The 27,109-nt window shown below is 54.0% G+C and overlaps 1 protein-coding gene across 1 annotated transcript; it reads right to left on the bottom strand.

The window, feature by feature from the left end:
• Positions 1 to 750: 750 nt before the first annotated feature.
• On the bottom strand, positions 751 to 15,426 carry VASH1 (vasohibin 1; the record flags this gene model as incomplete). The annotated part of the gene is made up of 7 exons (XM_080708317.1): positions 751 to 823; positions 1,676 to 1,788; positions 3,295 to 3,676; positions 6,313 to 6,387; positions 7,478 to 7,534; positions 8,527 to 8,615; positions 15,109 to 15,426. 7 exons carry the CDS (start codon positions 15,424 to 15,426, stop codon positions 751 to 753), a joined length of 1,107 nt encoding a protein of 368 aa, XP_080564443.1.
• Positions 15,427 to 27,109: the final 11,683 nt, after the last annotated feature.

Below are 27,109 nucleotides of genomic sequence, written 5' to 3'. Positions count from 1 at the left end.
TTTCCCAGACCACCAGCCAGGCCTGCTCACTCCCGACAGGCACGCTGGCCCTGGTGCAACCTGGGACCCTCAGCGAAGCCCAGCCCTGGGCAGGGAGCCCCCTGGACTGGAGCAACAGCAAGGCTAGGCCCAGGGGAGGGGCCTCTGGTTCTCCCGTAGCCCAGGCCCACACGGTGCTGCCTATAGTGACACAAGGGCCCAAGGGCTCTCCTGGGTCCCCACGAGCTCCTGCTCGCAGGCAGATATGGCCTTTGCCAAGCTCCCCACTTACAGGCTACACAGGCCTTTCTCAGGATGATTCCTACCCTGCTTTCCTATCCCTGGGTCAAGACTCTGCCAGGACAGTCCCAAGTGGAGAAATACCCCACACCCTCTGCCCACAGGCTGGCGGGGCTGGGAAACTTCGCATGTTCAGATGCACCCAAATCCCCAGTGAGTGGCCAGGGCTGAAGCAGCGAGCCGTCCTCCCCCAGCCCCGCAGCTCTCAGGTCTCTAAGCACTGCCCTTCCAGCCAGTTGTCTTTTTCCCCCAATACCTTAAGCTTTAGTTGTAGAGCTAAAACCTCCAAATAAAATACTGCCTGTGGGCCCACTGTTAGGGGCTTGGCTGGGTGGGAGGGGAGCTGGGCTGCAAAGACCCTCCCATGGCCTGCGCCCTGCCCCATCACCGCCCTCTCCCACCAGCCAGGCTGGTGCTGGCAGGTGGATCCCGGCCTCCAGTAGCAGGGCTCCTGGGGTGACAACACGTGCCTCACACCCGGATCTGGTACCCGTTGAGGTCTGGCATGGCTTTGGGCTCAGAAGGCTTCTTTTCACCCGAGGGCCTGTGGGGGAGAAAGCATAGCGTGGGGGTGAGTGGTTGGGGGTGGAGGAGGAGCAAGCAGGAGCTGGCTTCTGCTTCCCTTCTCCAAGGGGCCCTGCAAGGCAGCAGGAGAGGACAGGGGCTTGTGTTCTGGGAATCCTGGCCAGCTCTTGCTTCCTGGATGGATTCCTGTCTCACACAGGCTGGAGGCTAGCTGATCTGGTGGCAATTGATGGGTTAAGTCTTAAAGTCTACATCTCTCAAGGGGAGTCTGTTCTATATGAAAGCTTTTTAGATCAAAGTCAGTGGTCATGGATATTTTGGTGCCGGGGGTCTGCTTGGTTCCCCTTAATCCACACTGGAGGGGCAACTTCTGAATGACAATTGTATTTAAAGCAAGAGCCGGAATGACACAGAGGAGGAATCTGAACAGGAGGCCTGCCTGGGATTTTAAAGGCAATCTTTGCCATCTAAACACTGACAAAAACCAGACTCTTGGGGGCAAAGTGGTGTTCAAAGCCATGTACCTGGCTGCACAAAGGTGTTGGTAATGTTCAACCACCCTGCCCCTGGGAAACTGCTGGAGGACCCGCTGCCTCACAGGGGCCCCAACTTCCCATATGACCCACTGCTGCCAGCCTCAGACCTGCAGCCTGGACCAGGGGAAGCTGGGGGCTGTTTCCTTTGGGGGAAATGGTACCGCACTACTGTAGGGCCATGTCAACACACATACCCACCACCCCAAGTCATTTCCTTCAGGTGGAAGTAAAAAGGGTAAGAGAAAAGGAGGGGTGAAGAGAGGGCCCTGAAGAGTAGAGGAAGGACCAAGTCCTCCTCTGAGCCCCCTCTGACCCTGGGCAATGTCCTCCCTCACCGTCTTTCGCTGCGGCTGTTCCTGCGGTGTGGGCTGGACTGGGCCCGCTGTGGGGAGGAGACGTCCTTCTTCCGGTCCTTGGTGGGAGAGGGTGGCCCAGTTCCTTTGCCAATCTAGGTGGGAAGAAACAAAAGCCTGCTCCAGGGCTGCGCCCGAGCCAACGTGCCCTGCCATGGCCCAGCGTCCCTGGTGACAGGCCCCAGGAAGCCTCCGGTGGCCCTCTACCCTGAGTCTGGGTCTTTCCAAATCTACTTCCCAGGCACCGGAGCTGCCAGTGCAGCAGGGCTCTCTAATCTCTGCTCCACTGGAGCACAAAGTGGGGGGCCCTAGAGAGAGACCTGTCCACCCAGGCCAGGTAAGCGGCTGCTGCAGATGTAGCCCGAATCTGAGCTGGGGAGCTGGGATGCTACCACACCCGAGAGTGGCACTGCTTAAGGCAAACCCATCAGAAGCCCGGTTAGTAGCCCTGTCTCTATTTATAAAAAAAAGAAAGAGAGAGAGAAAAACAAATGAACCATCCTCAAAGTACCACAGTCAGTCTGACCTGAGTTTTCGAAACCCAGGTTGCACCGCGGGGAGCTAGGTAGGAGCAGACACAGGTAGGCCTTAGTGCTAAACAGGCTGGGGTTGCGGCTGAAGACGAGGTTTCTGTCCCATTGCTTTGCAATGCCTGGGAGCAAGTCTCTGGGCTTCCTACCCCAAGGGTGGGGTCACCACCCAGTGCCCGCCTGTTGCCTCCCCTCCTGGGGCTGTCGGGGAAACCGAGGATATGAAAGTGTCCAGGCCTGTTGGTGGATGGGGGTGCCAGGCTGCCTGGAGGGCCGGGGCCCCAGCGTGGCTGAACACTCAGGAGACCCCAGGGAGGCACCCCAGTCCCGCGGGGCTGGGGACAGCCCCCAACTCTGCCTGCGGAGGCTCCTGGGCCAACTCCTCAGCAGCTCAAGCCCGACGGTTCTGGGTACAACAGATGCCCCAAATCCCCAGACACCTGCTCCTCTGAGTGGGAAAGGGGTGTGGTGGGGAGGACCACCCTCTGTCTCCTTCACAGTCTGACTGTCCTCTTCCTTCTAGTCCTTTATTGTGTGCAGGGGGTTGGGGGGCTCAAGAGGCAGGGCTCAGGAGTGGCAGAGGCTACTAACCACCCCATACAACCATCTTCCTAGATAGGTCAGGACTTCCCACAAGTTGATTATTTTGGAGGGGGGATTGAACCCAGGGGCATTCTACTTCCAGGTTATAACACAGACATTTTTATTATTTGGAAACAGGGTTTCACTAAGTTCTGGGGCTGGCCTCAAACCTGCTGTCCTCCAGTCTCAGCCTCCCAAGTCCTAGTATTACAGATGTGCACCAATGCCTGGCTCCACTAGCTGACCTTAACTCCTCCCCTACCCCATCCTGGAATGCCATCCATGCCTCTGTTCTCCAGTCCAAGATCTACTGCAGCAAACCCAGCTTCCGCTCTCCCCACCTGGAGCTGTCCTTGGTCTGCCCAGGTACAACCTCAACAATAAGACCTCAGAGAGAAGCCGGGCCCTGAGGAGCTGTCGACTGCTCCCCGTCACCTCCCCTATGGAGCAGAGGAGGGTCCCCAGGATGCAGCAAGGACCACGCCTGACCTTGAGCCGCATGTCGCGGGCGTGGCGCTCCAGCTCCTTGCGGAAGTCGTCGCGGCCCAGCTTCTCCACGTCCAGCACGGAGTGCTTCCACTCAATCTGCTCCACGCTGTGCGGGTCGTGGGACACGCACTGGCCCAGCTTCACCTTCTTCAGCACGTGCCAGCAGCGGCCGTAGGCAGCCTCGTAGTCCAGCACGAGCTCGCTGAGCGTGCGGAAGGCCGGCGGCTTGTACATCAGGTCCTCGCGCCGGCTCATGCCCAGGGCCCCGAAGCGGCCCCCGCAGTTCACTCCCAGCACGATGTGGCGGAAGTAGTTCCCTGAGAAGTAGGTCTTGAAGCTGATGGGGAAGCGCTCCAGGGTGGGCATGCTGTTGGTGAGGTAACTGCCGGTCAACCGAGCTAAGGAAAAGGTCAGAAGAGGCAGCCCCAGGACCAGAAGCCCCACCAGTGGGGCAGGCGTGTGGCCCGGGCGACCCCGGCCACCAGACACCACAGCCTGTTGGGCTCCAAATTCCTTCCGTCTAGCAGCCACTAGCAGCCAGCCTGGCAATAGGAGGTGCTCTGCAATGGGGCCTCTAGAGGAACTGGCTCCCAGCGGCCCAGCAGAGCTCCCCAGACACAGCAACAGGGCCCCGGCTCCCAACTGCAGGCTCTCCAGGGCGTGGCCAAAGCAGGGAGGGCCCTGGCTCGCTGGCCCCATCAGTGCAGTGCACAGGCTTCTCCTCAGCGCGCACAGCCTCCCAGACATATTCTCACATTTCTTTCTCTTTCACCCATAGATTTCCTCCCAGATGCAAGTGATTCCGTTCATCTCCCTTCCTCCTTCCCCCATGCTCTGACAATCACCCTTCAAATAGAACCAAGCCAGTTACCTCCGCAGGGAGGGCAGCACCTGGCCCCACGCCCGCTGCAGCCTCTGACCACGGCCCCACCTGCTCACCAGCTCCGCACACCCAGGCCCCACCTGAGCCCCGCCGGCTCCTCCTCAGCCCCGAGCCGGTGCCTCCCACCTCCCCAAAGTCAGCTCCACTGCGGTCTCCTCCATGGCACTGGCTGCCACCTGCATTTTATTTCTTGCTTATTTTGTCTTTCACACTAGAATGTAAGCTTCCCAAGGACAGGGACCTCAGCTATCATGTTCTCCGGGTCTCCAGAGCCCAGCACAGAGCCAGGCACATAACAGTAAAACTCTTCTTCCTTTTCTTTTTGTACTGGGCATTGGACCCAGGGGCATTCTACCTCCAAGCTATACTCCCAGCCCTTTTTGAAATAAGGCCTCACTAAGTTGCTGATGCCAGCCTTGAACCTATGCTCCTCCTGTCTCAGCCCCCCAAGAACTGGAGTTATAGGCATGCGCCACTGTGCTTAGCTAGTAAAACTCTTCTTGAACACATGGAAGGAGATGAATAAATAAGTGCGGGGCGGAGGCCTCTTACAGCCGCTGTGCTAAGTGCCCTGTATGCACCACACACTCAACTGTCCTGACTGCAGATAAGCAGCAGAGCCAGGATTCCAGTCTAGGTTGGGCTGAGCCCGGAATCTATGCCCTCGGACACTACATCAAGTTCCTCCAGCATTAAAGTCATTCTGCCAACGCTTACTGAGCCCAATTCTTTGCCAGGGACCAGGGATACAGGATATGTAAGAAATGCACATCCTCACGGGGCAGAGGCTCAGGACGCAGCGGAAACAGGGCAGAAACAAACAGTAGAAGCCACTGCATTTGTGGTGGCTGAGGGAGCCGTGGGGACTGGACAGGGGCCCTTCGCCTGGTGGGGAGGGGGCTGCTCCTGTTTTCTTTTTGCCCATGAGCTACCAGGTGACCCCTGAGCGGCCTTGGGACCGCACGATCCCGCCTGGACCAGCACCTCTGTGTGCTCTGGGGGGAGGGGAGCAGCCTCCCCCTATAGTAGGGGTGGGCTCTGCTTTGATGCATGGTCCCTGAAGGAGAGAAAATGGGTCTCAAAGGAGAAGCTGGCTGTGGCCTGAGGTTTCTGGGTAGTTCCATGACTAAAGTAGCAAAGGACTCTACACAGGCAACACTGATTGGGCTCTTAAAAATGGGCCTGCCCTATTACAGTGTCCACTACAGTCGAAGCAGCACTCAGAACCTCTTTGTGTAAACTAAGGCAGGCTGGGAGGGGTGTCCCCTCAGGTCACAGCCACTGGGAGAAGCTGCTTCTCACCTCTGAGCATCATTTTCTCCTCCTGGGATCTACCCTAGGGATGGACTCCTTCCATGGGGTGCCCTTGCCCTCCACCCTGGTTGCCCCCTATTCTGTGCTCCCCTGCAGCACTGAGAGCCAGTGCATGACAGCAAAATGTTTAAAGGCTTAAAAGGAACGAGGGAGGTGCAGAGAGATGAAACAGGCCTGGCCCCAGCTGGTGAACTGAGTAACGGGTGCAGCGGAGCATCATGTTGTTCTATGTTTGCTAAGTTAAAATAGTTTACAATAAAGTGTCTAATTAAAAAAAAGAAGGGAGGGTTGAGGCTCTGACCAGTTATTAGAGAGGACCAGCTACAAACACAACCTCTCCTCTGTTCTGACTGTGGGCTCTGGGGCAGGCGGCCTCCCCAGCCACCCTGCTGGCCCAGCTCCAGGCCCCACTGCTGCCCTTGGGGGCGGAATGGGAAACCCTGTGTGTGGTTTTAGGCAGCTCTACTTCCAAGAGCAAATCTGTCACCTCCACAGCTCAGTGTGTTCTGGACTGAGCTCACTACTGCCCCCATCTGTTTACTTCTGGTGCTGGGGAGTGAACCCAGGGCTCCGCAGGTGATAGGTCATCACTGAGCCATGAGGTCACTGTGCAGGAACTCGAAACAGCTGTCCAGCAAGCCTGGGAAGGAAACAACTGAGGCACAGGGGACGGAACCCCCTCCCAGGCTTCTCCACTAGGGGCCAGACAGCCCTGGGGAGACCCTGACTTCACTCAGCCCACCCCATCCAGAGCAGGAAGCCTGGGCAACAGGCAGAGCTAGCCAGTCCCCTCCCAGGCCTCTGTGCGTGCAGCAGGATACATTCCCAGGATCACGGCTTCCAGGCATTTGATTGGCAGAGCCTCTTTGGTCATTTCCTTGGCCAGGTCCATCAGCCTGTGGGAAAGGGAGACAGAGCTACGCTGAGGACAACGTCTCCAGCCCCCTCCATTAGGGAAGGGTCAGGAGACGGGTGGGGGGTGGACACCTCCAGGCTTTCCCCAGCTCAAGTCCAGCACTGCCCTCCCCTCCCCCATGTCTGGAGCCTGAGGGGGGGGGTGGGAAGAGGCGGCCACTGAGGACCAGCAGGGTTCCTTCCCTTCTTCTACTTCCTCCAGCCCAGCCTGGCTCCTCCTCAAAGACTTTGGGAGGGCAGGCTTTTCTAGTCCCTGCCCACAGCAGCAGCCGGCATCGGACCAGAGGGAAGTTTGGGGTTAGGGAAGCTGGATTTTACCCTAGGGCCTCCAGAGGGGGTAATTAAGTAAATAAACCATTTAAAAGCATCTGTCACAAGAAAGCAAACAGATTACATGTGGAACAAGATGTAAGATTCTTGTTCATTTTTAAACCCCAGGGGCTTCAGGCCTGGGGGCATCTCTGGGCTGGGCACCCTGTCTCAGTCACAATTCTTTCCCCAGGGTCTGGCCTGGTGGCCTTCCCTGGCAGAAGTTCTCCAGAGCCAGTGGCTGCCGGGAGCCTGCTGCTGGGCGGAGACTGGGGAAGTGAGAGGCGCGGCCTTCTCTCTAGAGGGTCCCTGCTGCTCAGACACTGAGCCTTCCACTTCATGGCCAGAAAAGGCACAGAAGGTCGCAGGGGCAGCACACCAGCGCCATGCCTGTGGAGGAGTGCACAGGCACTTGCAGAACAGGGGGGGAGGCTGCGTCCTGATAGCCTCGCCTCTCACTAGAGAAAACCCTAAACGACGACCATCCACCCGGTCCACCCTCTACCACACACATGCAAGCTCCCGCCACCTCCTGGCTGGGCACAAATGCTAGGGGATCCCTCTGGTCAAGGTGGCCCCGGTGTTCATGGAGGCTGGATTCCCCTACTTTTGACATCCTCAGGGCCCCATGGCTGGCCTCTCTTGGGAGAGTCCCTGCAGGCCTGCTGAACTCCCCCTCAAAGGCCAAGCTCAGAGCATTCGCAGAGGATCCGAGCAGGGGCTGCGGCACCGTGAACCGGGGCAGGGCCTCCCATTACGTACCCTGTCAGAGGTCTGCTCTTCTTAATTTCAAAGAACTGTGTCCCTGTGTGATTGTACCTGTGGGCGCTGGTTAAGGGCCTACTGGGTTGGTCTGGAAGAGAGGGTCCCTTCCCGCTTTCCCCTCCCCCAGCCCACAAAGTGCCTGTCACAGGCACTCAGAGGATGCTCGAGACCTCCTGCTTCTCCTGGAGTGGCCAGGAGGCAGAGCAGGGTGTTCCTCCACGGCCCCCACCCATAGCCTCTTCTGCTTCCTCCTCCCTCACCTCTGGATTTCTTTTTCTCTCCTGGCCTCCCTTCCTAGGAAGAGAGACTGAGAGGCAGCCTGGCAGCCAAGGCAGGGAAGCCTGGCAGCTTCAGACAGCTCCCGAGGACTGGAAGAAGGCTGGAGGGGTTGGGGGTCCAGCTTCTGCCACCAGTAGCTGGGTGCTGCTATGCCCATGCCTCCCCTTGCTGCTCGCAATTTCCCCACTGACAAAGAGAGGGCTGGCCCCGCTCTCCAGTGGTCCGCCCAGCCATCCTCAGTGCAGACCATGCCTCTCCCCACCCCCCGGACATCACCTATAGCAGGAGTGCTGAAGGAGGGGGCCCAGGATGCTGCTTTGGGGTAGGATGCAGGGGTTAGAGGTGCCCCCAACTCTGGGACGTGGGGGAATCTGGCCCCAGTGAGTGCTTTGCAGGCTGGGCCTCCTGCCAAGAACCAGAAGGGAATTCCAAGATGTGGAAGTTACCTCTAGTTCCTTTACCATTTCTCCCACCTTTAAAATGAGGTTTTCAATAGCCCCAGCGGCACCGTCTCCTTCCCTTTGCTTGGGCTGGATGGATGACAGTGGCCTTTCTCCCCTGCAAGGCCTGGGAGCCATTTCCCTCTCTCTATTCCATCACACACAGGGCAGTGGGAGGAGCGGTGAGGGGAGGCTGGAGCGGGGCCAGCACTCCTCAGAGTCCCCACAGCAAATGGCGCCCACTGGGAGCTGGGAATCAGGCAGCTCTGCGGACCCCAGGCCAGCCTCCTCTGAGACACTTGCTGTGGCCCCACCCTGAGAGGATACTGCAGCTCTCTGATGTAGCGCTGCACGGCTTCCAGGCGCTCAGGGACCGGCGTAGACGGCTGGAAAGTAGGCATACTCGGTATGGGAATCTGGGGACACAGAAAGGGCTCTGGTCAGCAGGAGCTCACCCGGAGCAGAGCTCCAGCCCAGCAGACACCCAGGATCCCCCAAGAGAACCTGCCCGGCTCCCTCCTCTCCTGAGCTTCCTATCAGAGCCTCCCGCTGGGCGCCCCTCAGCCATCCCTCCCCTCCTGCCTTGACGCCACTTCTAACGTGGAGCTTACGCAGAAGTTCCAATTTTATGCTTCTTTAATAATTTCAGAAGAACATAGGTTGATTTGCCAACTGTTTTGAATTTTAAGTATTCATTGACTTCAATGCTTCACAAGGATGTTGGGATTTGGTTAATTGGGATTTGGGTTCAGTCTGCTCTCTGGTTTCAAAGATGTCGAGGTATGGTCTTCAGTGTGGTGGGTCCTGGTTGGAGGTGTCAATTCTGGAGCTGTGCCCTTGGAGGGCAAGCGGGTGGTTTTCAGGGTTGTCCTAAGAGTAGGCCTGGCCCCTCCCTTTGCGCCGGCTTCCTGTTTCGTGGTGTGACTCCCCCTCCACTGACTGCCCTCCAGCCAAGACCCCATGCACCACCGCTGGGCCTTCACCAGGGGCCACACAAATGGTATGCTGTTTTGGATCTTGTTCAGCTTCCAAATGTATGAGCTAAATAAACCTCTTTTCTTCTTAAGTAATCATCTTCAGGTATTTCATTATAGTAACAAAAACCAGACTAATATACTCTGGTTCAGTAATAGATTAAAACTGGCTTTCTTAGAGCCCTTTCCTCCTGGGGAGGTGGACGTCCTAGAAGAGGTGAACATCTCCTTACCAGTGGGTATCACTTACCCAGTAGCATTTACCAGGCTTTCCACAGTGCCAACCCAAGGCTCAGGGGCCTTGAGGTTTCCTTTAACACCTTTCCCCCACCAACTCCCCACCTAAGCAGTACAGGTGACTGGGTAACCGGAGAGTCCTGCTCCCCAGAGGGGACTTTCCAGCACCCAGCTCATTAAAGGGAGAGGGGAAATGAGTCAGGCAGGCACCTCCAGATGCCTGGGAGCCCACAGGCTATGGCTGCCGGGCTTCTGGGAGTCAGGCCAGGAAAGCAGACCCCAGGCTGTCCCTCGGCTACCAGCCATTCTCCAGGAAGGAGGCCATGCAGGCATGGGCCTCCTCTTCAGCCAGGGCAGGCCAAGTGGGGCCAAGAGAGGCCTCTGAACTTCTGAACCAACTTCTTTGGGCAGAAGAACCAGACTTCCAGGGACAGAGCCCATCCCTCTGAGCTGCCCCCATCAGCTGTGATGTGTCCCCCCTCCCCAGGGCATCACCTGGACCCTGAAGGTCACACAGAGCTTTCTTGTCCCACCTGGTTGGGCTGCAGAGCATCAGCACACAAGCACAGGTGAGTTCGGAAGGGAAGGAGCCAGGACCCTTGTGACAACCTGAGGTGGGACCAAGTGTGGAAGGGAAGTCAGCTCTCTTCTTTCCTTGGTAGCCTCTGAGTCCACAGGGCATACCGTCTGTGTGTGTGTGTGTGTGTGTGCGTGTACGTGTTGCTGAGGACTGAACCCAAGGGCTGAGCTATACGCCCAGTCCTTTTTATTTGAAACAAAGTTTTGCTAAGTTGCTGAGGCTGGCCTCAAACCTGAGATCCTCTTATCTCAGCCTCCCAGGTACTGGGATTATAGTCATGCGCCACCATGCCTGGCTGGGCACAGCCTTCTTAATAATGTGGCTGCCGTAGCTGGGGCTTTGACGGGAAGGAATGTGACACCCCACTTATCACCACCGCACATTCATTTCTGGGGGAGGATAATGGCAGGGACACAGGACAGTCCAAGGGGCACCTCCTCCCTTCAGAGGGCTGAGATGCAGGCGGCTGGGGGCCGGTCCAGAGCGCCAGCCTCACACAGGCTTCCCCTCCCCACCGGCCCTCGGTCTTCTCCTTCCTGTCTGGCAGTCCCTAGCAACCACACTGGCCCTCAGCAGCTGATGGCTCTGTCTGGAGGGAGCTAATTCCCCCTTCACATCATTCCCTACTCGAACTGGCACCACCACTCACAGCCACCAACAGGACAAAGGCCCAGGGGTGGGAGCTGCCCCTCTTCCTGCTTGGCCACCCTAACGCTGAGAGGGGCCCAGCACCCTCCAAAGGCCCGGACTGCCCGCTTCCTCCCACCAGTGCCAAGAAGACGGAGATGAGGGAGGTATTACAGGAATTACTTAGTGATTTCCTACCGACAGCATCACACATATATCCAGGCACCCGAGCTCAGGGTCATTCCCAGCGGAGCAGAGCATCCCTGCTTGTTAAGTGGGAATCCAGTGACCTGGGGTGTGTGTGTGTGTGTGTGTGTGCGCGTGCATCACACATATATCCAGGCACCCGAGCTCAGGGTCATTCCCAGCGGAGCAGAGCATCCCTGCTTGTTAAGTGGGAATCCAGTGACCTGGTGTGTGTGTGTGTGTGTGTGTGTGTGTGTGTGTGTGTGTGTGTGTAAAATGCATCTTCCATGAGGAACTCCAAATAGGGAGGGAGCTGCAGTCCAAGAACCATGAGCCTATGTTCCAGGCAGGGCCAAGGCCAGGGCCAGGAAGTACCATAAGAGCATCTGCACCTGCCAGTGGGCAAAGGGCCCAGGTCCTGGCTACTCTGGGAGAAGGAGGAGAATCAGAAGAGGCCTGGGATACCCAAGCAGGGTCTCAGGGGTCGCGTCACTGCGGCCGAGTTGGATGGAGCCTCTAGCCAGCAGCTTGATCCCTGCGGCCCAGCTGCAGGCTGCGCTCCATCTGAACGCTCAGGGTTCAAGCACAGGCTCTTCACTGTCACAATTCAGAGAGACTGCACACCAGGCCGCCAGGCCACCGTGGGCCTGGTCACCTGGATTTGCCACCCCCCAGCCCCACCTCCAAAACAGGAGCCAGTGAAGACTGCCTCGCTGTTGGGGGGCGAGGCCAGAGTGAGCTAAAGGGGCAAGCGATTTGGCTGCACAGACCTCCTCGGGGCGGCCCTCCCCTGCTGCCTGGGGCCAGGTACGCCTGTGCCCAGAGCCCCTGAGCACCTTGAGCTCTGCCAGGACACCCCCAATGGTGGAGCCCAGCACAATAAGGAGGCCTGGGGAAGGCGGACAGCCTATGGCTATATGTGGGGGCAAGAAACAGGGGACCTAGAGCAGGCGCCAAAGCTGGACATGCCGCTGGCTCCCAGCTCTGTGACATCAGTGATGCTCCTGAACCTCTCTGTGCCTCAGACTGCCTCCTCTGTAAAATGGGCACCCTACCAGAACCCACCTCATGGCATACATGAGATGCTGCGTGTGGGGCCCTTAGAACAGGCCTGGCACACAGAAAAGGCTAATTTCCTGCCCACTGTCACTGCTATTAGTATGTGCCAACGATAGCAGCCAGCACACACTGACCCTTTTGGAGAGGATGTCCAAACCCCCATTCAGCAGGTGCTCAGCGGCCAGAGGCACCATGGCCCTGCAGCAGCTGGGTTTGGGTAGGTGGTAGCTGGGTCTATAAAGGGGAAACAAGGAGAGAGTCTCATCAAGGGACATAAACAGTTGCTGGCTTTGGGTCTTAAGATACTGCTGCCCTTTGCCATATTGACATCATACTAAGGAAGATCTTTCTCCAAAGTTCTCCTTGTACCGCTGGGCACCTATTAGATGCTCACCTGGTGAGACATCACGGGCTTTACATCATCAGCTCCTCTCAGCATCTCGCTGAAATAGGCATGGCCACCGCTCCCATTTTACAGAAGAGGAAACTGAGGGGAGGGGGCTGCACACTCTCCTCATGCAAGTAGCTACTGGGGAACAAGGCCCTGCACATGGTGGGATGGACTCCAGAGGCTCTCCCTTATCACACTGCCCTGCAGTGGGCCCAGGCCCAGCTGCCTACAGGGGTCAGGCAGGTAACAAAATTGGAAAGCAGGTAGGCAGGTGTATGTGTGTGTGGGGTGGGGGTGGGGGCGCAGCTAACGCCCCCTCTCCAAGCCTAGCTGCCATGTGAGATTGCAGAGTCTGTTCCCAAATCTTCTCATTTTCTGAAAAGACTCCAAAACTCTGGATCGTTATGTGAGAAATCTCCCAATTTTAACTTTTGGCTCGGGCGATCTTTTAAGACACTGTGCAGTCTCAACAAAACCATTCTTGGGCCGACCAGGGTGCAACCTCCACTGGGAGGAAGGGGTGGCCTGGGCTGGGTGCCCCTGCAGCGTGCAGCCTGAGGCTTCCTGCACCCTGGGGCATGCCAGGGACTCATGTGATCTCCATCTGAGACACTTTTCCTATGGCTTTGGGAGGGATGTTTCAAATTTTCCAAAACCCTAAGAAAATTCTTTCCAGCCTATCCTACTCCTGTTTGTCTCAACTCCTTCCTCTCTCACGAATCTCTTCATTCCTTCATCCGTGTCTTTCCTGTAGGTCTGGGTTGAAGAAGACAAGATGCCATCACAGATCAGTTGCTAGGGAACTCACTAGTATGTTTTTAGTCCCCAGGAGTGGCGACAGTTCTGCAGAAACCATTCACACTCTCCTCTCGCCCGATTTAGACAGAAGCAGGATGGCGGGAGAGCCATCTGCTCAGCACCAACTTGCTCCTGGAGGACAAGCACGGGAGTCTGGCCTCCCTGGCACACCAGCTCCGAGTAACATCTGGTGTGCCCTCTTCGTGAAGGGAGGAGAAAAGGAATGGGCACCAATAACCAGCCCTGGGTTGGGGCTTTACAGTTTGTCAAATGCTTGAAGATATGGTTACCCATTTAATCTTCCCCACAATCGATTCCATTTTACAGGTGAGAAAACTGTGGCTGGAACAGGTCAAAGGGGCTTGCCTCATGCATACAGACAGGCGGGTGAGCCAAACCAATGTTCCTATTCTTTGGCTTTTTTTTTTTTTCTTTTGCAGTGCTGAGGATCAAACCCAGGTCCTCATGCATGCTAGGCAAATTTATCCCAGGGGAAAAAATTCAGAGCCAGATCCTAAAATTTCTGTTTTAAAGGTTCAATATGGTATTTGCTTTAAGAAAAAAAAAATACTGGGGCTAGAGATATAGCTCAGTGGCAGAGCACTTGCCTAGCAGGTGTGAGGCCCTGGGTTCCATCGCCAGCACTGCAAAAAATAAAATAAAAAAATTTGTTTTGTATTAAACAATATTCAACCACAGATTAGCTAAGTAAATTATAAGTCAGTACACAGGACAATGATGCAGACATTCAAAACCAATTTCCACATATTTCCCCAAGAAATTCTAGGCAGTAGCTCAACCTTCAACCTCAGATTCTCTTTCAAGAGGACATTTTCTCATGGCTCTGCTAATAACCTGGTAAAAACAAAACCACATGGGCCCCTCGTCCCCATGTCTAAGCCATGCTAACTCTGTTCTCCCCCTCCTCCTCCCTTCTCACCTGGGCAGGCAAGACCAAGCTCTAGGCTCTGACCTCTGACCAGAGGGCTCTGTCCTGGACACTGCTGTACTGGACCCTTCTTCCTTAGACTTACCCATAATGTTTTTGATTGTTTGTTGTGGTGCTGGGGATTAAACCCAGCAGCATTCTACCTCCTAGCCACCCCCACCCTATTTTATTCTGTATTTGGAAAGAGGGTCTATTTTGTATTTGGAAAGAGGTTCTCACTAAGTTGGCAAGGCTGGCTCTGAACCTGTGGTCCTCCTGTCTCAGCCTCCCAAGTACTAGGATTGCAGGCATGTAGGCCACCATGCCCGGCTACCAATAATGTTGGTACAAAATGTATCAAGCACGTATGTGCCTAGAGACTGTACAGGCTCAGAGCTCTCAAACACCCTTTCATTCACAAACACACATCAGTGCCAGGCACACAGGAGGCCTTGGAAAGACAAAGATGAATGAGACAGCCTCTGCCTTCATCCCAGACAACACAGACACATTCCTTAACTTTACTCCTCTTCATTTTCCACCCTTCTTTATTGTTCTGATTTCCCTGAATCTAGTGTCCAACAGAGCGCTGGACCCGGAGCCCAAGGACCTGGCACTCACTCAGTCCCAGCTCTGACGCCTGCTGGCTGTGGGACTGACTTCCTACTTGGGTCGTGAGCTTCCTGTAAAATGGTCCGTAAAATGGAGACCCAAACTGCACCTCCTCCACAAAGCTGTCGGGTGAATTCAGTGAGATAAGGCATGAAAATATTTTCTCAGCCCATGAATCCCTGTAGCTCCTTAGTCATTTGTTATCTGTCTGCTCATAGTTTAGAGAGTATCATTAGCCAAATAGATGTCAAGCCACGTTAGTGACTTTCTTAGTTTATCTGTATGCTGGTCAAAGAGTGATGGATGGCCTGGAGATAGGGAACCCGAGCCTCCTTTGTAGAATGACCCCATCAGCAATGGGAAGAAAGTTCTGGACGGGTATGACCGGCCTGTGTTTTACCAGTGGTCCCTGCCCTATCCATCAGAAGTGTGGCTTTGCTCTCTTGGCCCCGGGTCACTAACAACACCCTGGCCCACGGGGGCCCACGGTCCTGCCCGCCCCCACCCCACACCTCACCTTGGGCAGGTCCGTGGCCCCACGGATCCGCTTCGCCACTTCCTCTCCATCAGGGTGAATCTTGGCCACGTGCTTCCACATCCTTTCCCAGGTGGCCTCGTTCACAGGCAGCCCACCCCGGTTGACGAAGAAAGGGACGCCTCCATCTCTCAGGTCCTCTTCCCCTTCCTCCTCTGGCTCATCATCTCTCTGGGCTGAGGCCCCTTCGCTGGGCTCCAAACGCCTGACCCCAGGGCAGGCGGCAGCGGTGGTGGCGGCAGCTGCAGCTGGGGCAGCCCCGGTGCTGCCACCCCCAGTCACCTTCTTCCCTCCTGGCATCTCTAAATTCTCAAATGGGGTGGGAGGAGGAATCAGGAGGCGGGAAAAGTAGGTGGCTCTCCAGAGGCCTCCCACGCACCAGCTGCAGAGTTAACACATGGCCAAACAGAGCGCAGGGTGCCTTTAAGAATCCAGGGCGTGGCTCTTGTACAATAAAATACTACTCGGTGAGAAGAAGAAGGAAAAAAAGAAAAAATCAGTGCATCAACCTGAAGGGAGCCCAGGGGGTGGGTTGCCGGGGTCCACCCTCCCGCCGCCCGTAGAGGCCTTGTTTTGTTTGAAAGACAGAATAAAGAGAACACACCCCAATCTGGCAGCCTTCACAAAAGCACCCTCATTGGGCAGCGAGAACAATGACGGGCAGCAGTCTAGGGTGGCAGAGAAAAGTAGGGGGGAAACTGAGGCTGGGCCACTCAGATCTGCGGCCGCAGAAAAGGAGGGTCAAGGCACGCTGCCCACGCCGACTGAGAGTCCGGGTCCCAGTTTTGGAGAGGAGGAACTCCTCTCCAAAGTCCTCGCTCGCGGCCGCGCGCGTCCCGCGGGGTGGGGCCGCGGCGACCCCTGGTGGGGCCGCGGGGACCCCCGGGCGGGAGGGCGGGGCGGGGGGCCGCCTCCTCGGCGCGGCGGGCGGGGGGCCGAGGCTCGCAGCTGGCGGGGCGGGGGCGCGCGCCGCGCACATCCCACGCCCGCGGCCCCCTCCCCGCACAAAGTGGGCTTTGTCTGCGTCCCCCGCGGAGCCGCAGGGGGAGCGAGGCGAGGCCGCGGCCCCAGCCCCGCGCGTCTCAGGGGGCGGGCGGCGGGCACGCTGCAGCCATCGCGGGGGCCGGGGGCTCAGCGGGACCCGCTCCCGCGGCGCTCGGGGAGGTCGCGGGGCCGCTGCCCCGGACCCGCTGCAGCATGGGCGGGCGAGGATGCTCCGGCTCCGGCGGCGGGCGCTCCAGCCCAGTGACACCGCCTCCCGGGGAGCAGCCTGCGGACGCGGAGCTCCGGGCAGATGGCGGCCAGGCGAAGCTGGGGCCGCCGCCGCCGTCCCGCCGCCCCAGGGCCCCGCCGCAGCCCGCCGGGTCCCCTGCCCGCCCGCCCGCCGCCCACCCGGCCCGTCTCCGGCCGCGCCGCGCATGCGCCCCGTCCCCCCCTTAAAGGGCCAGCGCGTCGCCGCCCGGTCCTCGGCCCAGCAAAGCCATCATTGTGCCAAGTTATCTCAAGGATGATGTGGGCCTTCACTCCTTCTCACCTCTCTCAGGGCGCAGCGAAATCGGCGAGGTGAAGTTTACAGCAGACCAGAGCGCAACTCCTGGGAGATTCCTGGCGTGGAAGGAATTCCCGCGGTCGGGAATTTCCTGAAGGGGGACCTCGCAGGCGCTCTCAGCTTGTGGAAGTCAGACCATTGGCCTGCAAAGCGGGGTGGGGGGTGGTTCTGGGCCGGGTTCGGTGCCTGGTTTTGTTCTGGGATGTTCAACAGGTCACTTCTTTCCATAAGCCTCAGTTTCCCCATGATTCGGCTAAGATGATCACACCGGATGGAATCAGAGCCCCTCCTGGCACGCAAGCCCCTGAAGGGGGGAGGTCTAGGAGTTGGAAGTCACTATGTTTGGAAATGAAAGGGTTAAAAATCATCCTCTTTCACCCAGTTACCGGTGCCGGTGGGAGTGGGCTGCCCCGGGAGGGGAGTTGGCCCTAGAGCGCCCTGCTGGATGAGCTCTGGATGAGGTCCCCTAGGATTGCAGGTGGAGGGGTGCTGCTCTCAGGATCACAGGACCTCGACATGGGAGCGGGAGGCAGTGGCTGGTGAGAATCGGCACGCCCAGAATAGGGTGAAAAGGCACAGCTGATTGTCTGTGGTGTGCGGACCCTGGACTTTAGAGACTTGGAAACGTGCACCTCTCCCCTATTGAGTAGGACTGTAAGCCCCAGAACACCGAGCCACAAGCAAAGAAGTTTTCTAAAGTCCCAGGTGAACGGCTGCTTTAAGACTCTCCCCTCCTCTGTTAGTAGTCCGTGTAAGGGTGTCCTGGGGGAAATGCAGATTCTTGAGTGCTGTAGTTTGGATGTTGAATAGCTCCCAAAGGCTTGTGTGTTAAATAAAGTCTTGGTCCCCAGAGGGGTGCTCCTGGGAGATGCTGGAATCTTTGGGAGGTGGGGCCCTGTGTAGGGGATAGGGAACCTGGGCTCTCAGGAATCTCCCTTTCAGTCTCTGCTTCCTGGATAGGAAGGTAAAGAGTATATGCTGCCCTGGCCAGAGGTCTGAAGAACTATGCACTGCTCATCCTGGACTGGAACCTCTAGAAGGGGGAGTTAAAATAACTTTTGGCCCTCCTCCTCCTCCTCCTCCTCCTCCACCCAGATATTAATTTTTTTTTTTTTTTGGTGGTACTGGGGGTGGAACCCAGGGCCTTTCTACCTCCGGGCTACACTCCCAGCCCTATTTTATACTTTATTTGGAAACAGGGTCTCACCAAGTTGCTGAGAACCTCACTAAGTAGCTGAGGCTGGCTTTGAACCTGTGTGATCCTCCTGTCTCAGCCTTCCAAGCTCAAGGATTACAAGCATGCGCCACCACGCCCAGCTATTTTTAAAAATTTTTAAACAGGGGTCTCACCAAATTGCTAAGGCAGGCCTTGAACCTGTGATCCTCCTATCTCAGTACTCCTAAGTACTGGGATTAGAGGCATATGTCACTGCACCTGGAGATATTTCATTATAGTAACTCAAAGATGATTAATACCATGTGCTCTAGAGGGTAAATTTGTATTTCTTAGGTCCTGTGGAAGGAGGAGTTAAAGTAACCTTTGGCCCTCCTCCTCCTCCTCCTCCTCCTCCTCCTCCTCTTCCTCCTCCTCTTCTTTCTTCTCTTTTTTCTTCATACTGGAGATTGGACTCTAGGGGTATTCCTCTGAGCTACATCCCCAGCCTTTTTTACTTAAAAAATGTTGTGTGTGTGTGTGTGGTACTGGGAATGGAACCCAGGAGCCTTCTACCTCTGGGCTACACTCCCAGACCTATTTTACATTTTATTTTGAAACAGGGCCTCACTAAGTAGCTGAGGCTGGCGTCAAACCTGCATGATCCTCCTGTCTCAGCCTCCCAAGAGTTGGGATTTCAAGTGTGCACCACCACGCCCAGTTCTTTTTTAAAATTTTTAAACAAGGTCTCACTAAGTTGCTAAGGCAGGCCTTGAACCTTCGATCCTCCTATCTCAGGCTCCTAAGTACTGGGATTAGAGGCATCTGTCACTGCACCCGGAGATATTTCATTATAGTAACTCAAAGATGATTGATCCCCTGTGCTCTAGAGGGAAAGTTTGTATTTTTTCGGCCTGCAGTTCTTGCATTTGTTGACATGCTGAGACTTTCAAACTAGCAGAGCAGCAGAGAAGGCCTCAGAGAATCCCCAGGCCTTCGTACTCCACATGTGTTCCTTAAGCTTCTGTCTGATATCAGAACTCCAGTAAGCAGCCTCTTGCTATCTCCAGGGTAAACAAACCAAAGGTGCTCAGTGATGGAGAAGGTTCCAGAACTCCAGAAGGTTAAGCCTGCATCCTCTCCTGCTTGCTGAGGCAGGAAGACTTCAAGTATGTAAATGTCTCTAGAGAACAATTGCCACCTTCTTGCTGTATTAATGGGGAAACCAAGCCTCGGGGACCAACTTTCTCTCGTACACACTGCTAACCTGTGTGGCGGAACTAGACTTCGAACAAAAGCTTTCTTTCAAATTTCTTTGCGGTGCTGGGAATTGAACCCAGGACATTCTACCTCTGAATTACACCCCCAGCCCTACTTTTTATTCTTTATTTTGAAACAGGGCCTCACTAAGTAGCTGAGGCTGGCTGCGCACCTGTGATCCTCCTGTCTCAGCCTCCCAAGTCCTGGGATTACAAGCGTGCGCCACCACACCTGGCTAGAAAGTCTTCTTTCTTCAGACACTAGCTTCTGTTCTGTGTGTGTGTGTGTGTGTGTGTGTGTGTGTGTGTGTGTGTGTGTTTTAGCCAATTGCTTGCACTGATTTTAAAACACGTTTGCATGTTCTTTTCCACTCCGTTCAAAAAGTGGAGCCTGATTCCCTTCTTCTTGAGTGTGGGCTGAACTTCGGGCCTTGTCTCTAATTCCTAGAACTGTGGTAGAAGTGATACTGTGTGTCTCTGGAGGCTGGGTCATAAAAAGGAGTCATCATGCTCTTTCAGAAGATGCCAGTGAGCCGGGCATGGTGGCGCGAGTTTGTAATCCCAGCATTTGGGTGGCTGAGACCAGAGGATCTCAGTTCGCGGACAGCTTCAGCTACTTAGTAAGGCCCTCTGCAACTCAGTGAGAACCAATTTCAAAATACAGAATAAAAAATAGGGCAGGGGGTGTAGCTTGGAGGTAGAATGCCCCTGGGTTCCATCCCCAGACCTGCAAAAAAGAAAATAAAGAAAAAAAAAGAAGATATCAGTGACAGCTGGGCATGGTGGCACACACTTATAATCCTAGTACTTGGGAGGCTGAGACAGGAGGATCTCAGGTTCATGGCCAGCCTCAGCTACTTAGTGAGGCCCTCTGCAACTTAGTGAGACCTTGTTTCAAAATAAAGAATAAAAAATAGGGCTGGGGGTGTAGCTTGGAGGTAGAATTGCCCCTGGATTCTATCCTCAGTACTGCAAAAAAATAAATAAATAAATAAATAAATAAAAAATAAAAATAAAAAAGAAAGAAAAGAAAGAAAAAAAAGAAGAAAAAGACACCAGCGACCACCATGTGGGGAGTCCACCCTGCATGGAGGGTGTTCTGGTGTCTGGCTGATGACGAACTTCCCATGAAGCTGTCAGCAACAGCAAAATCAATCACAGAGAGGTGGTAAACAGATTTGAGGCTTGTCACTGAGGTCCCAGACACGGTACAGAGACAAGCAGACTTCACTGAGCCCTGTCTGAATTCCTTTCCTACAGAAACTGAAATAATAAATGATCATTTGTGCTTTAAGCTGTTAAGTTTTGGGGAAAATTTGTCTGTTTGGGGGGTTTGTTATCTAATGTTACATTACATAACTAGTCCTGTGAGGATTTCCTGAAATGAAATAGATTTGGGATATCTGTAACAAACACTCAATAGAACTGGGGTGTTCATTCAAAAAGTAAATACTTTGGGAGCACCTTGAATGTGTCTGGCTCTGAGGACACACACAGCAGCAAACCAGAGGAGGCCGGTCTTTGCTCTCATGGTGCTTATGGCCTACGAGTGGGACAGACAGGCAGGATTCCCATAGAGCCCCCTGCCAGAGAGTTAGTGAAGGGCACCATGTAAGTGCATGCCCAGGGCGGTTTCCCAGTGAGGTGAGGAGCTGGGGGGAAAAGAAATGAGTTGGGCACGAAGCCAGCATGGTCTGGGCCAGATAACTTTCTGACATGTGTGCATAGAAGCGGGTACTCCGTGTATCAGGACTTCCTGTGTTATCGGGCCGGAGGGCAGGTAAATATTTAAGAAAATAGTGAAATTGGGAAGGGATGTATCCAACTCAGTCTCAGGACAAGTGTCTTGTCTAATGCCGCACAGCTTGTGAACCTGGGCCCAGATCGGGGCTTTCATGAAACCCTCCTATGACTCCCCCACCCTATGCCCTGGGAATACTTGTAACAATACACTCAGCTCCCTCTGCATTTAGCTCAAAACTTATATGCCTGTTATCTTTTTTTTTAGAAGCTACAATGTACATTTTACAGATAAATAAGTGATGCACGAGAGAAACTAGGCAAATTATGTCCCTGGTACAGGAGCTGGCACATAAGTGCTACTGGGTACTGGTGAAGGCTGATGATAGCGATTCCTAGCTTACACCACACATCACTGCTGTGGTCAGCATGCTCTGGACCAATGTTCAAGAAACTAATATATAGTGTCTCCGGCATAAACGCTCACATAAATCCACTCCGACTCATTTTCTATTGCTATGACACAGAAACTAGAGTCAAAGTCCCAGAGAGGAATCAGTTTTCCTGATTGACCTAGCCTGGGTCCTGGGCCCACCCTATGGCTGGAGGAGGAAGCTGCCCAACCACGAACGCACGGAGCAGAAGCAGGGATGTCCTACTAGTAATAGAGGATTGTGGAGGAGCACAGGTACAGCTGTGTTTATAAAAGGCAGGGGCTCTATGTGTACTGTCCAGGATGGTAGCCTGAAATCGTATGTAGCTATGTAAATTTAACCTTAAATAAAATGAAAAATCTAGTTTCTGAGCCACTAGAACTTTCCAGGCACTCGTCAGCCACACTTGGCTTATGGCTACTGTAACAAACAGCACCGATTACACTCTCCCCTTGATTGAAGAAATTTCTACTGGAGAAGGCTACTCTATGATTCTTAGGATCCAACTTTATCTTTCCTTCCTTTGCCTCACTCATTATGAATTTAGAAGCAGCCAAAAAAAAAGGTGAGTCATAATCTTTATTCATTTATCCAACAAGCCTCTGCTAGGTGTCTACTTTGGGTGATGCATAGTTGGGCCTCTGGGATACCTGGGAGGAACCTTAGAGGTCTTCTGATCCTGTATTTCTCATGCTAGAATCACCCAGGGAGCTCCTGGAACCTGGCCCCTGCTAGCAGTTTCTGATGAAATGGGTTGGAAGTGGGGCTCCAAACCCAGAGTTTGGGCTGTTTCCCCAGGTGGTACTAGTGAGCATCTGGGCTTGAGAGTCACTGTGATAGATCCGGTCTGACCAGCCAAGTGATTGGCTCCTGATAAGCCTGAACACCCGAATCAGCCGAGTTCCTAAGATAAAGTCAGAGAGCTAGTTCTTCATGGGTTTGTCATGTGTCTGAACTGAATGCAAACCCTTAGAGGAGAGCAAGTCTACTCGTCTACTCTTCCTTAATTCAAACAGAATCCAGTCCACTTTGGATAAAGGGCCACAAGAACTCCTGGTTTGGGGTCCGCTTTAAATTGCCTCTTTTTTTAAACTGATTGTGTGTTTTGTGCATTATTCAGACCAGCAGGTGATGTCCCTATAACAATATCTACCCTTTCCTAGTATGAGGCAGCTGCAGCTTTTACTCCCAGGACAAACATTTTCCCCCCTATTTATGTACTAGGAATTGAACCCAGGGCTTTTTCTATCTCCGAGCTACACCCCTAAACCAGGTTTCTCTAAGTTGCTGAGGGTCTCAGTAAGTTGCTGAGGCTAACTAACCTCAAACTTGAGATCTTCCTGTCTCAGCCTCCCAAGTACTGGAATCATAGGCATGTGCTACCACACCTAGCTTCCCCAGGACAATCTGGTGAGGCAGGCATTGCTTACAGATTATAGATGAGCAAACTGAGATCCAAGGATGTTAAAGATTGTAAGTTGTCCAAGTTCACACAGCTGGGAATTCCAGCTCCAGAGTTCGTATTCTTTTCCCCTGCACCATCTTGTGGCTCCCCCGTAGCTGGGGATGTTGGGAGCTGGCAGGCAGCTTCTTCTGCTCTGGATGCACATGGAAGAGAAAGCTCAGGCAGGGGAGATGCCGGCCTTGCTCTGTGTCATGGAAGCCCCAGGGCTGATGTGATCTGGATGACAGTTACCTGTCCTCAGGGAGAACGCCAGGAACCTGGAGGGAAGGAAGATTTGAGGATAACCAGGTGAGGGATCTGAGTGGACTTCTGTAGGTTGATGTTTGCACCAGGATTCCTTTTACTAAGGGACGTGGAGGAGGCAGCTAAGAGCTATGTTGTACCTGGAGCAGCTCACTCTCAGGCACCTAGAAATTACAGTGCATACTTGGTCTGTGCATTATCTACTCTTGGCCTGGATTCCTGTGGGCTGGCAGACTGTCTGTGTCGCCATGTATCTTTGCAATCTGAGTCCCTGCCTGATACTTCCTGGGCAGCCTGGCCTGGCCTCCAGGGGCTGGGAAAGGACAGGAAGCATTGTGTCCATTCCAGAGGACTCTAACAGACAGATCTCACCCCTGCTGTTCCCTGGGGGCCACCGCATAGTGGCTCTACTAGTAACAGGAGACCCAGGCCCTGCGGAGCAGCGGGGGCCGGCCTTCAACTGGGCCCGGCCTGTCTGTGCCATTCGGCAGGTCTGCGGGAGTCAAGTGCAGAGAGAACACAGAACAGCACAGCTGGGAGAACCTTAAAGGTCTCATTATCCAGCTCTCATTTCACTGAAGGGAAATGGAGGCTTAGAGAGGCGCAGGCCTTGCTTAGACTTACCCAGGCAGAGAATGGTGGGGATCACACTCGGATTCAGGGACCCCCTTGTTTGTGGACTAGTCTGATTCCTGGACATGCTCTGGAGCAGGTGAGAGGCTGGAACTAGGTGAGCCTCTAAGATTTCCACATGGCAAGGGGCAGAGATGGCCACCCATGTCTGTGCCAGTGGCTGGCTGGGGATGGGTAAACACGTAGCTTCTCTTTAACCTCGGGGGCAGACCGTGGTGGCCACTGGACTGTCTGTTAGCCCAGACAGCGGTTGGTGCTTATGTGTTCTTCTCAGCCCCTATTCCCCTTCCAGGGGGCTTTCTAGGAAATCCATTTCACCACGAACCACCACCACCACCACCACCAAGCACAGGCGCTTGCCCAGCACTTATCTGGAGAGTGGCTCTATAATCAGGGCTTTAGAATCATGACATCATTAATCCTCTCAGCACCCCAGAGGAAGGCACTCCTGTCATTTCATTGTGCTGAAGATGGGGGTTGGGAGAGGAAGCCACACACCCAAGTTAACAGGCCCGCTAAGCAAGCAGATGCACTCAGACCTCACTGAGACCCTCCCCTGTTAGTACTGGAGATTGAATCCAGGGGCATTCTGCCACTGTGCTACATCCTCAGCCCTATTCTATATTTTCATTTTGAAACTAAGTCTTGCTAAGTTACTGAGAGGGCTTCCCTAAGTTATGGAGGGCCTCATTAAGTTGCAGAGACAGGCCCTTAAGCCTGCAATCTTCCTACCTCAACCTCCCAAGTCCTGAGATTACAGGCATGTTCCACCACACCCGGCTGAGGTCCCTCTTGTAATCACTGGGCTCTGATGTCTCCCCGGGTGCTCTTCCCAAGTGTGCTGCCTGCTGGGCTTTACATAGCCTCTGAACACAGGGGACCAAGGGGCAGCAGCCAGCCCCAGCAGGTGTAGCAGGGTGGTGAGGGTCGGAGGTGGCCAGCCTGCTCTTGCCATCCTGGTAAGGGAAGGCTGTGTTTCTGGTGGATCCTCTCCTGGCCAAGGGCCTTTATCTGGCTGGCATGATGCTCAGCAATCAGGGAGGGCTTCTCACGAGCAGGGCAAAGCATCCAGTCAGGCTGCAAGACAAACGGGCAGCATCTGTGCCCCAGCCTAGCACACAATGGGCTTGTGATTGTGCATCTGCCCACAGTGAATACCACTCTATTACTGCCGGAGGCAGAGAATAAACACCGTCCTTGGGTTTGGGTCCTAAGACCATGTTTTCCTTGTCCTCATTCCTTCTCTCTGGGGTCATAACCTTTTTGGGGAAATTAATTATGAAGCTTGAGTAGGGTGTTAGCTCTCACGGGGTCCAACCAGCAGGTGCAGGCGGGCCCAAATGGCCTCTTCAGGGACATCTTAACGTTCTTGTTGTATCCGTCTCACAAAGGACCCTTGTTCAGTCCCTCACTGCTGTGGGGAGAGTGAGTGGCAGGACTGCTGGGCTGGTCCCTGGAGATGACAGAGGAGGGCCTCTGGCTGTTCTCATCCTATCCATTGCATGTTGGCTCAGGGACTGCATGGTAGTCAGGTCCCAAGGTTTCAACTGAGTCAGGACTAAAGTGGCCTTTTCGGCGTCTGGTGGGGATGCTAAAGCTTCCCCAACTTGAGTGTGCATCAGAAGACTCTGGGCTCCTTACAACACAGATGGCTGTCTCTGTGTCCAGAGTTTCCCATCCAGTAGGTCTGGGTGAGATCTGCAGATCTGCATCTCCAACAGGTTCCCAGGCAGTGTATCTAGGCCAAGACTTCACTTTGAGAATCGCTTAGTTGACGGACAATATTCAAAGATAAAACTATGGCTCTCATGCAAGTATAAAATGAATTTGTGTCAAAGATTTTATTTCTTTAACTTGTTAATAAGAGAGCCAGAAAGTTGTTACAATCGCTTAAGGGAAAAATTTAAAGAGACCCATATAACCAGTAAAGAGAACACAAACTTGCCAGTGGACATAAAACTTGCTAATATCCTTTAAACTGGAATTACATTTTCTACGGATATTGCTAGAGTTTGGATTTTGACTGTCTCCTAAAGGCCCGTGTCTTAAAGGCTTGGTGCTGAGGGTAGTTCTACTGGGAGGCAGCGGGACCTTGAAGAGGTGGTGCCAGGGGGAGGGTCCTCAGGTCATGGGGGCATGTCCTTGAATGAGACGGTAGGACACTAGCCTCTTTGTCCTGTCATGCTCCCTAGCCATGACGTGAGCAGTTTTGCTCTGTACCATAAAGTGCTGCCGTGCCCCAAATCCCAAAGCAACCGGTCATGGACTGGAACCTCCGAACTGTGAGGCACAATATACCTTCTCTCTGTAAGCTGATTATCTCTGGCATTTTATGATATGCTGATTAACACACATCTCTATGGACAGGAATAATGTACATTACTATCAGTTTCCTACAACTAAACTTCTCTCCTTATAGGGTTATAAAATTGCCAACCGTAAGTATACGCCCTCAAGGAATCGGGGAGTCCTCAGAGAGTGCCTAAATCATTTGGAGGACTTGTTAAAACGCAGATTGATGGTTCCCACCCCAGAGTCACTGCTACTTTAATCTGGGAGAGATACAAGGGACTAGAATGTAACGATTCAGGTTTGGGTAACAACAGAGTCTCTCCCCTTTTTGTGTTTTAGAAGTAATACTGATGTCCCAAATACTTCATCCTTGGCCATTTTCTTCTCCACACTGATAGAATGAAGAAGGAGATGAGAACTGGATGGGGTCCACGGCTGGCAGGGCTGGGCACTCGGAGGGTGCTGTGAGGCTGGGCTCAGAGGAGGGGGTGAATCATCAGTTCAGACACAGAGGCAGCAGGAAGCCAGAGTGCCCCTCGCAGCCACAGTTCCAGGAAGCAGCTGGTCTTACCTGCCATTGTTTGTTCTGCAGCTGAGGAACCCTGTGGAGACAGGAGGGAGGCAGAGAGGACCTCAGCTCCCACTTAGGGCTGGTCGAGGTGCGGGAGGGTCTTGTACAAGCCCTTGTAGCAGGTGTAACAGTCCCTGGTTTTGACGAAATGATGAATTTTAGGGAATTTTTCCTCCCTGAGGCCATCTAGTGGCTATTGGGTAAAACTGTTAATCAGACTGAGGATTTAATTACTGGAGTTTGTTCCAGGCCACTAATCTCTTCTTGGCCTCTGCTGTCATTTCTTTGGCTGTCCTGGTTGTGTAGCCTTAGCATCTTGGTTAATCAATAGCTGTTGGGAAGCCTATCTTAAGAGCATGCAGATTGGCTTTCCAAAACGTGTTCAGTGGTGTTGGTGAGAAAGAACATCTCAGATTTGTACAAAGTTTTATGTTTTGCAACATAGTTCTCCCCAGAAACAATCTCATTCAATTAATACCTTTAATGTTTACCCATTACAATGGTCTAAAAATATATATCTAGGACTAAATCTCGCCAAATATGTGCAAGACCTTTTCATTGAAAGTAGCATATCACTGAAATAAATTGAAATCTAAATCAACCAAGGGATAGACCATGTTCATGAATTGGAAGGCTCGAAACTA

This window comes from Muscardinus avellanarius (assembly GCF_963383645.1).
Source record: "Muscardinus avellanarius genome assembly, chromosome: 12".
Taxonomy (NCBI): Eukaryota; Metazoa; Chordata; class Mammalia; order Rodentia; family Gliridae; genus Muscardinus; species Muscardinus avellanarius.
This window is presented reverse-complemented; position numbering and strand designations above follow the sequence as displayed.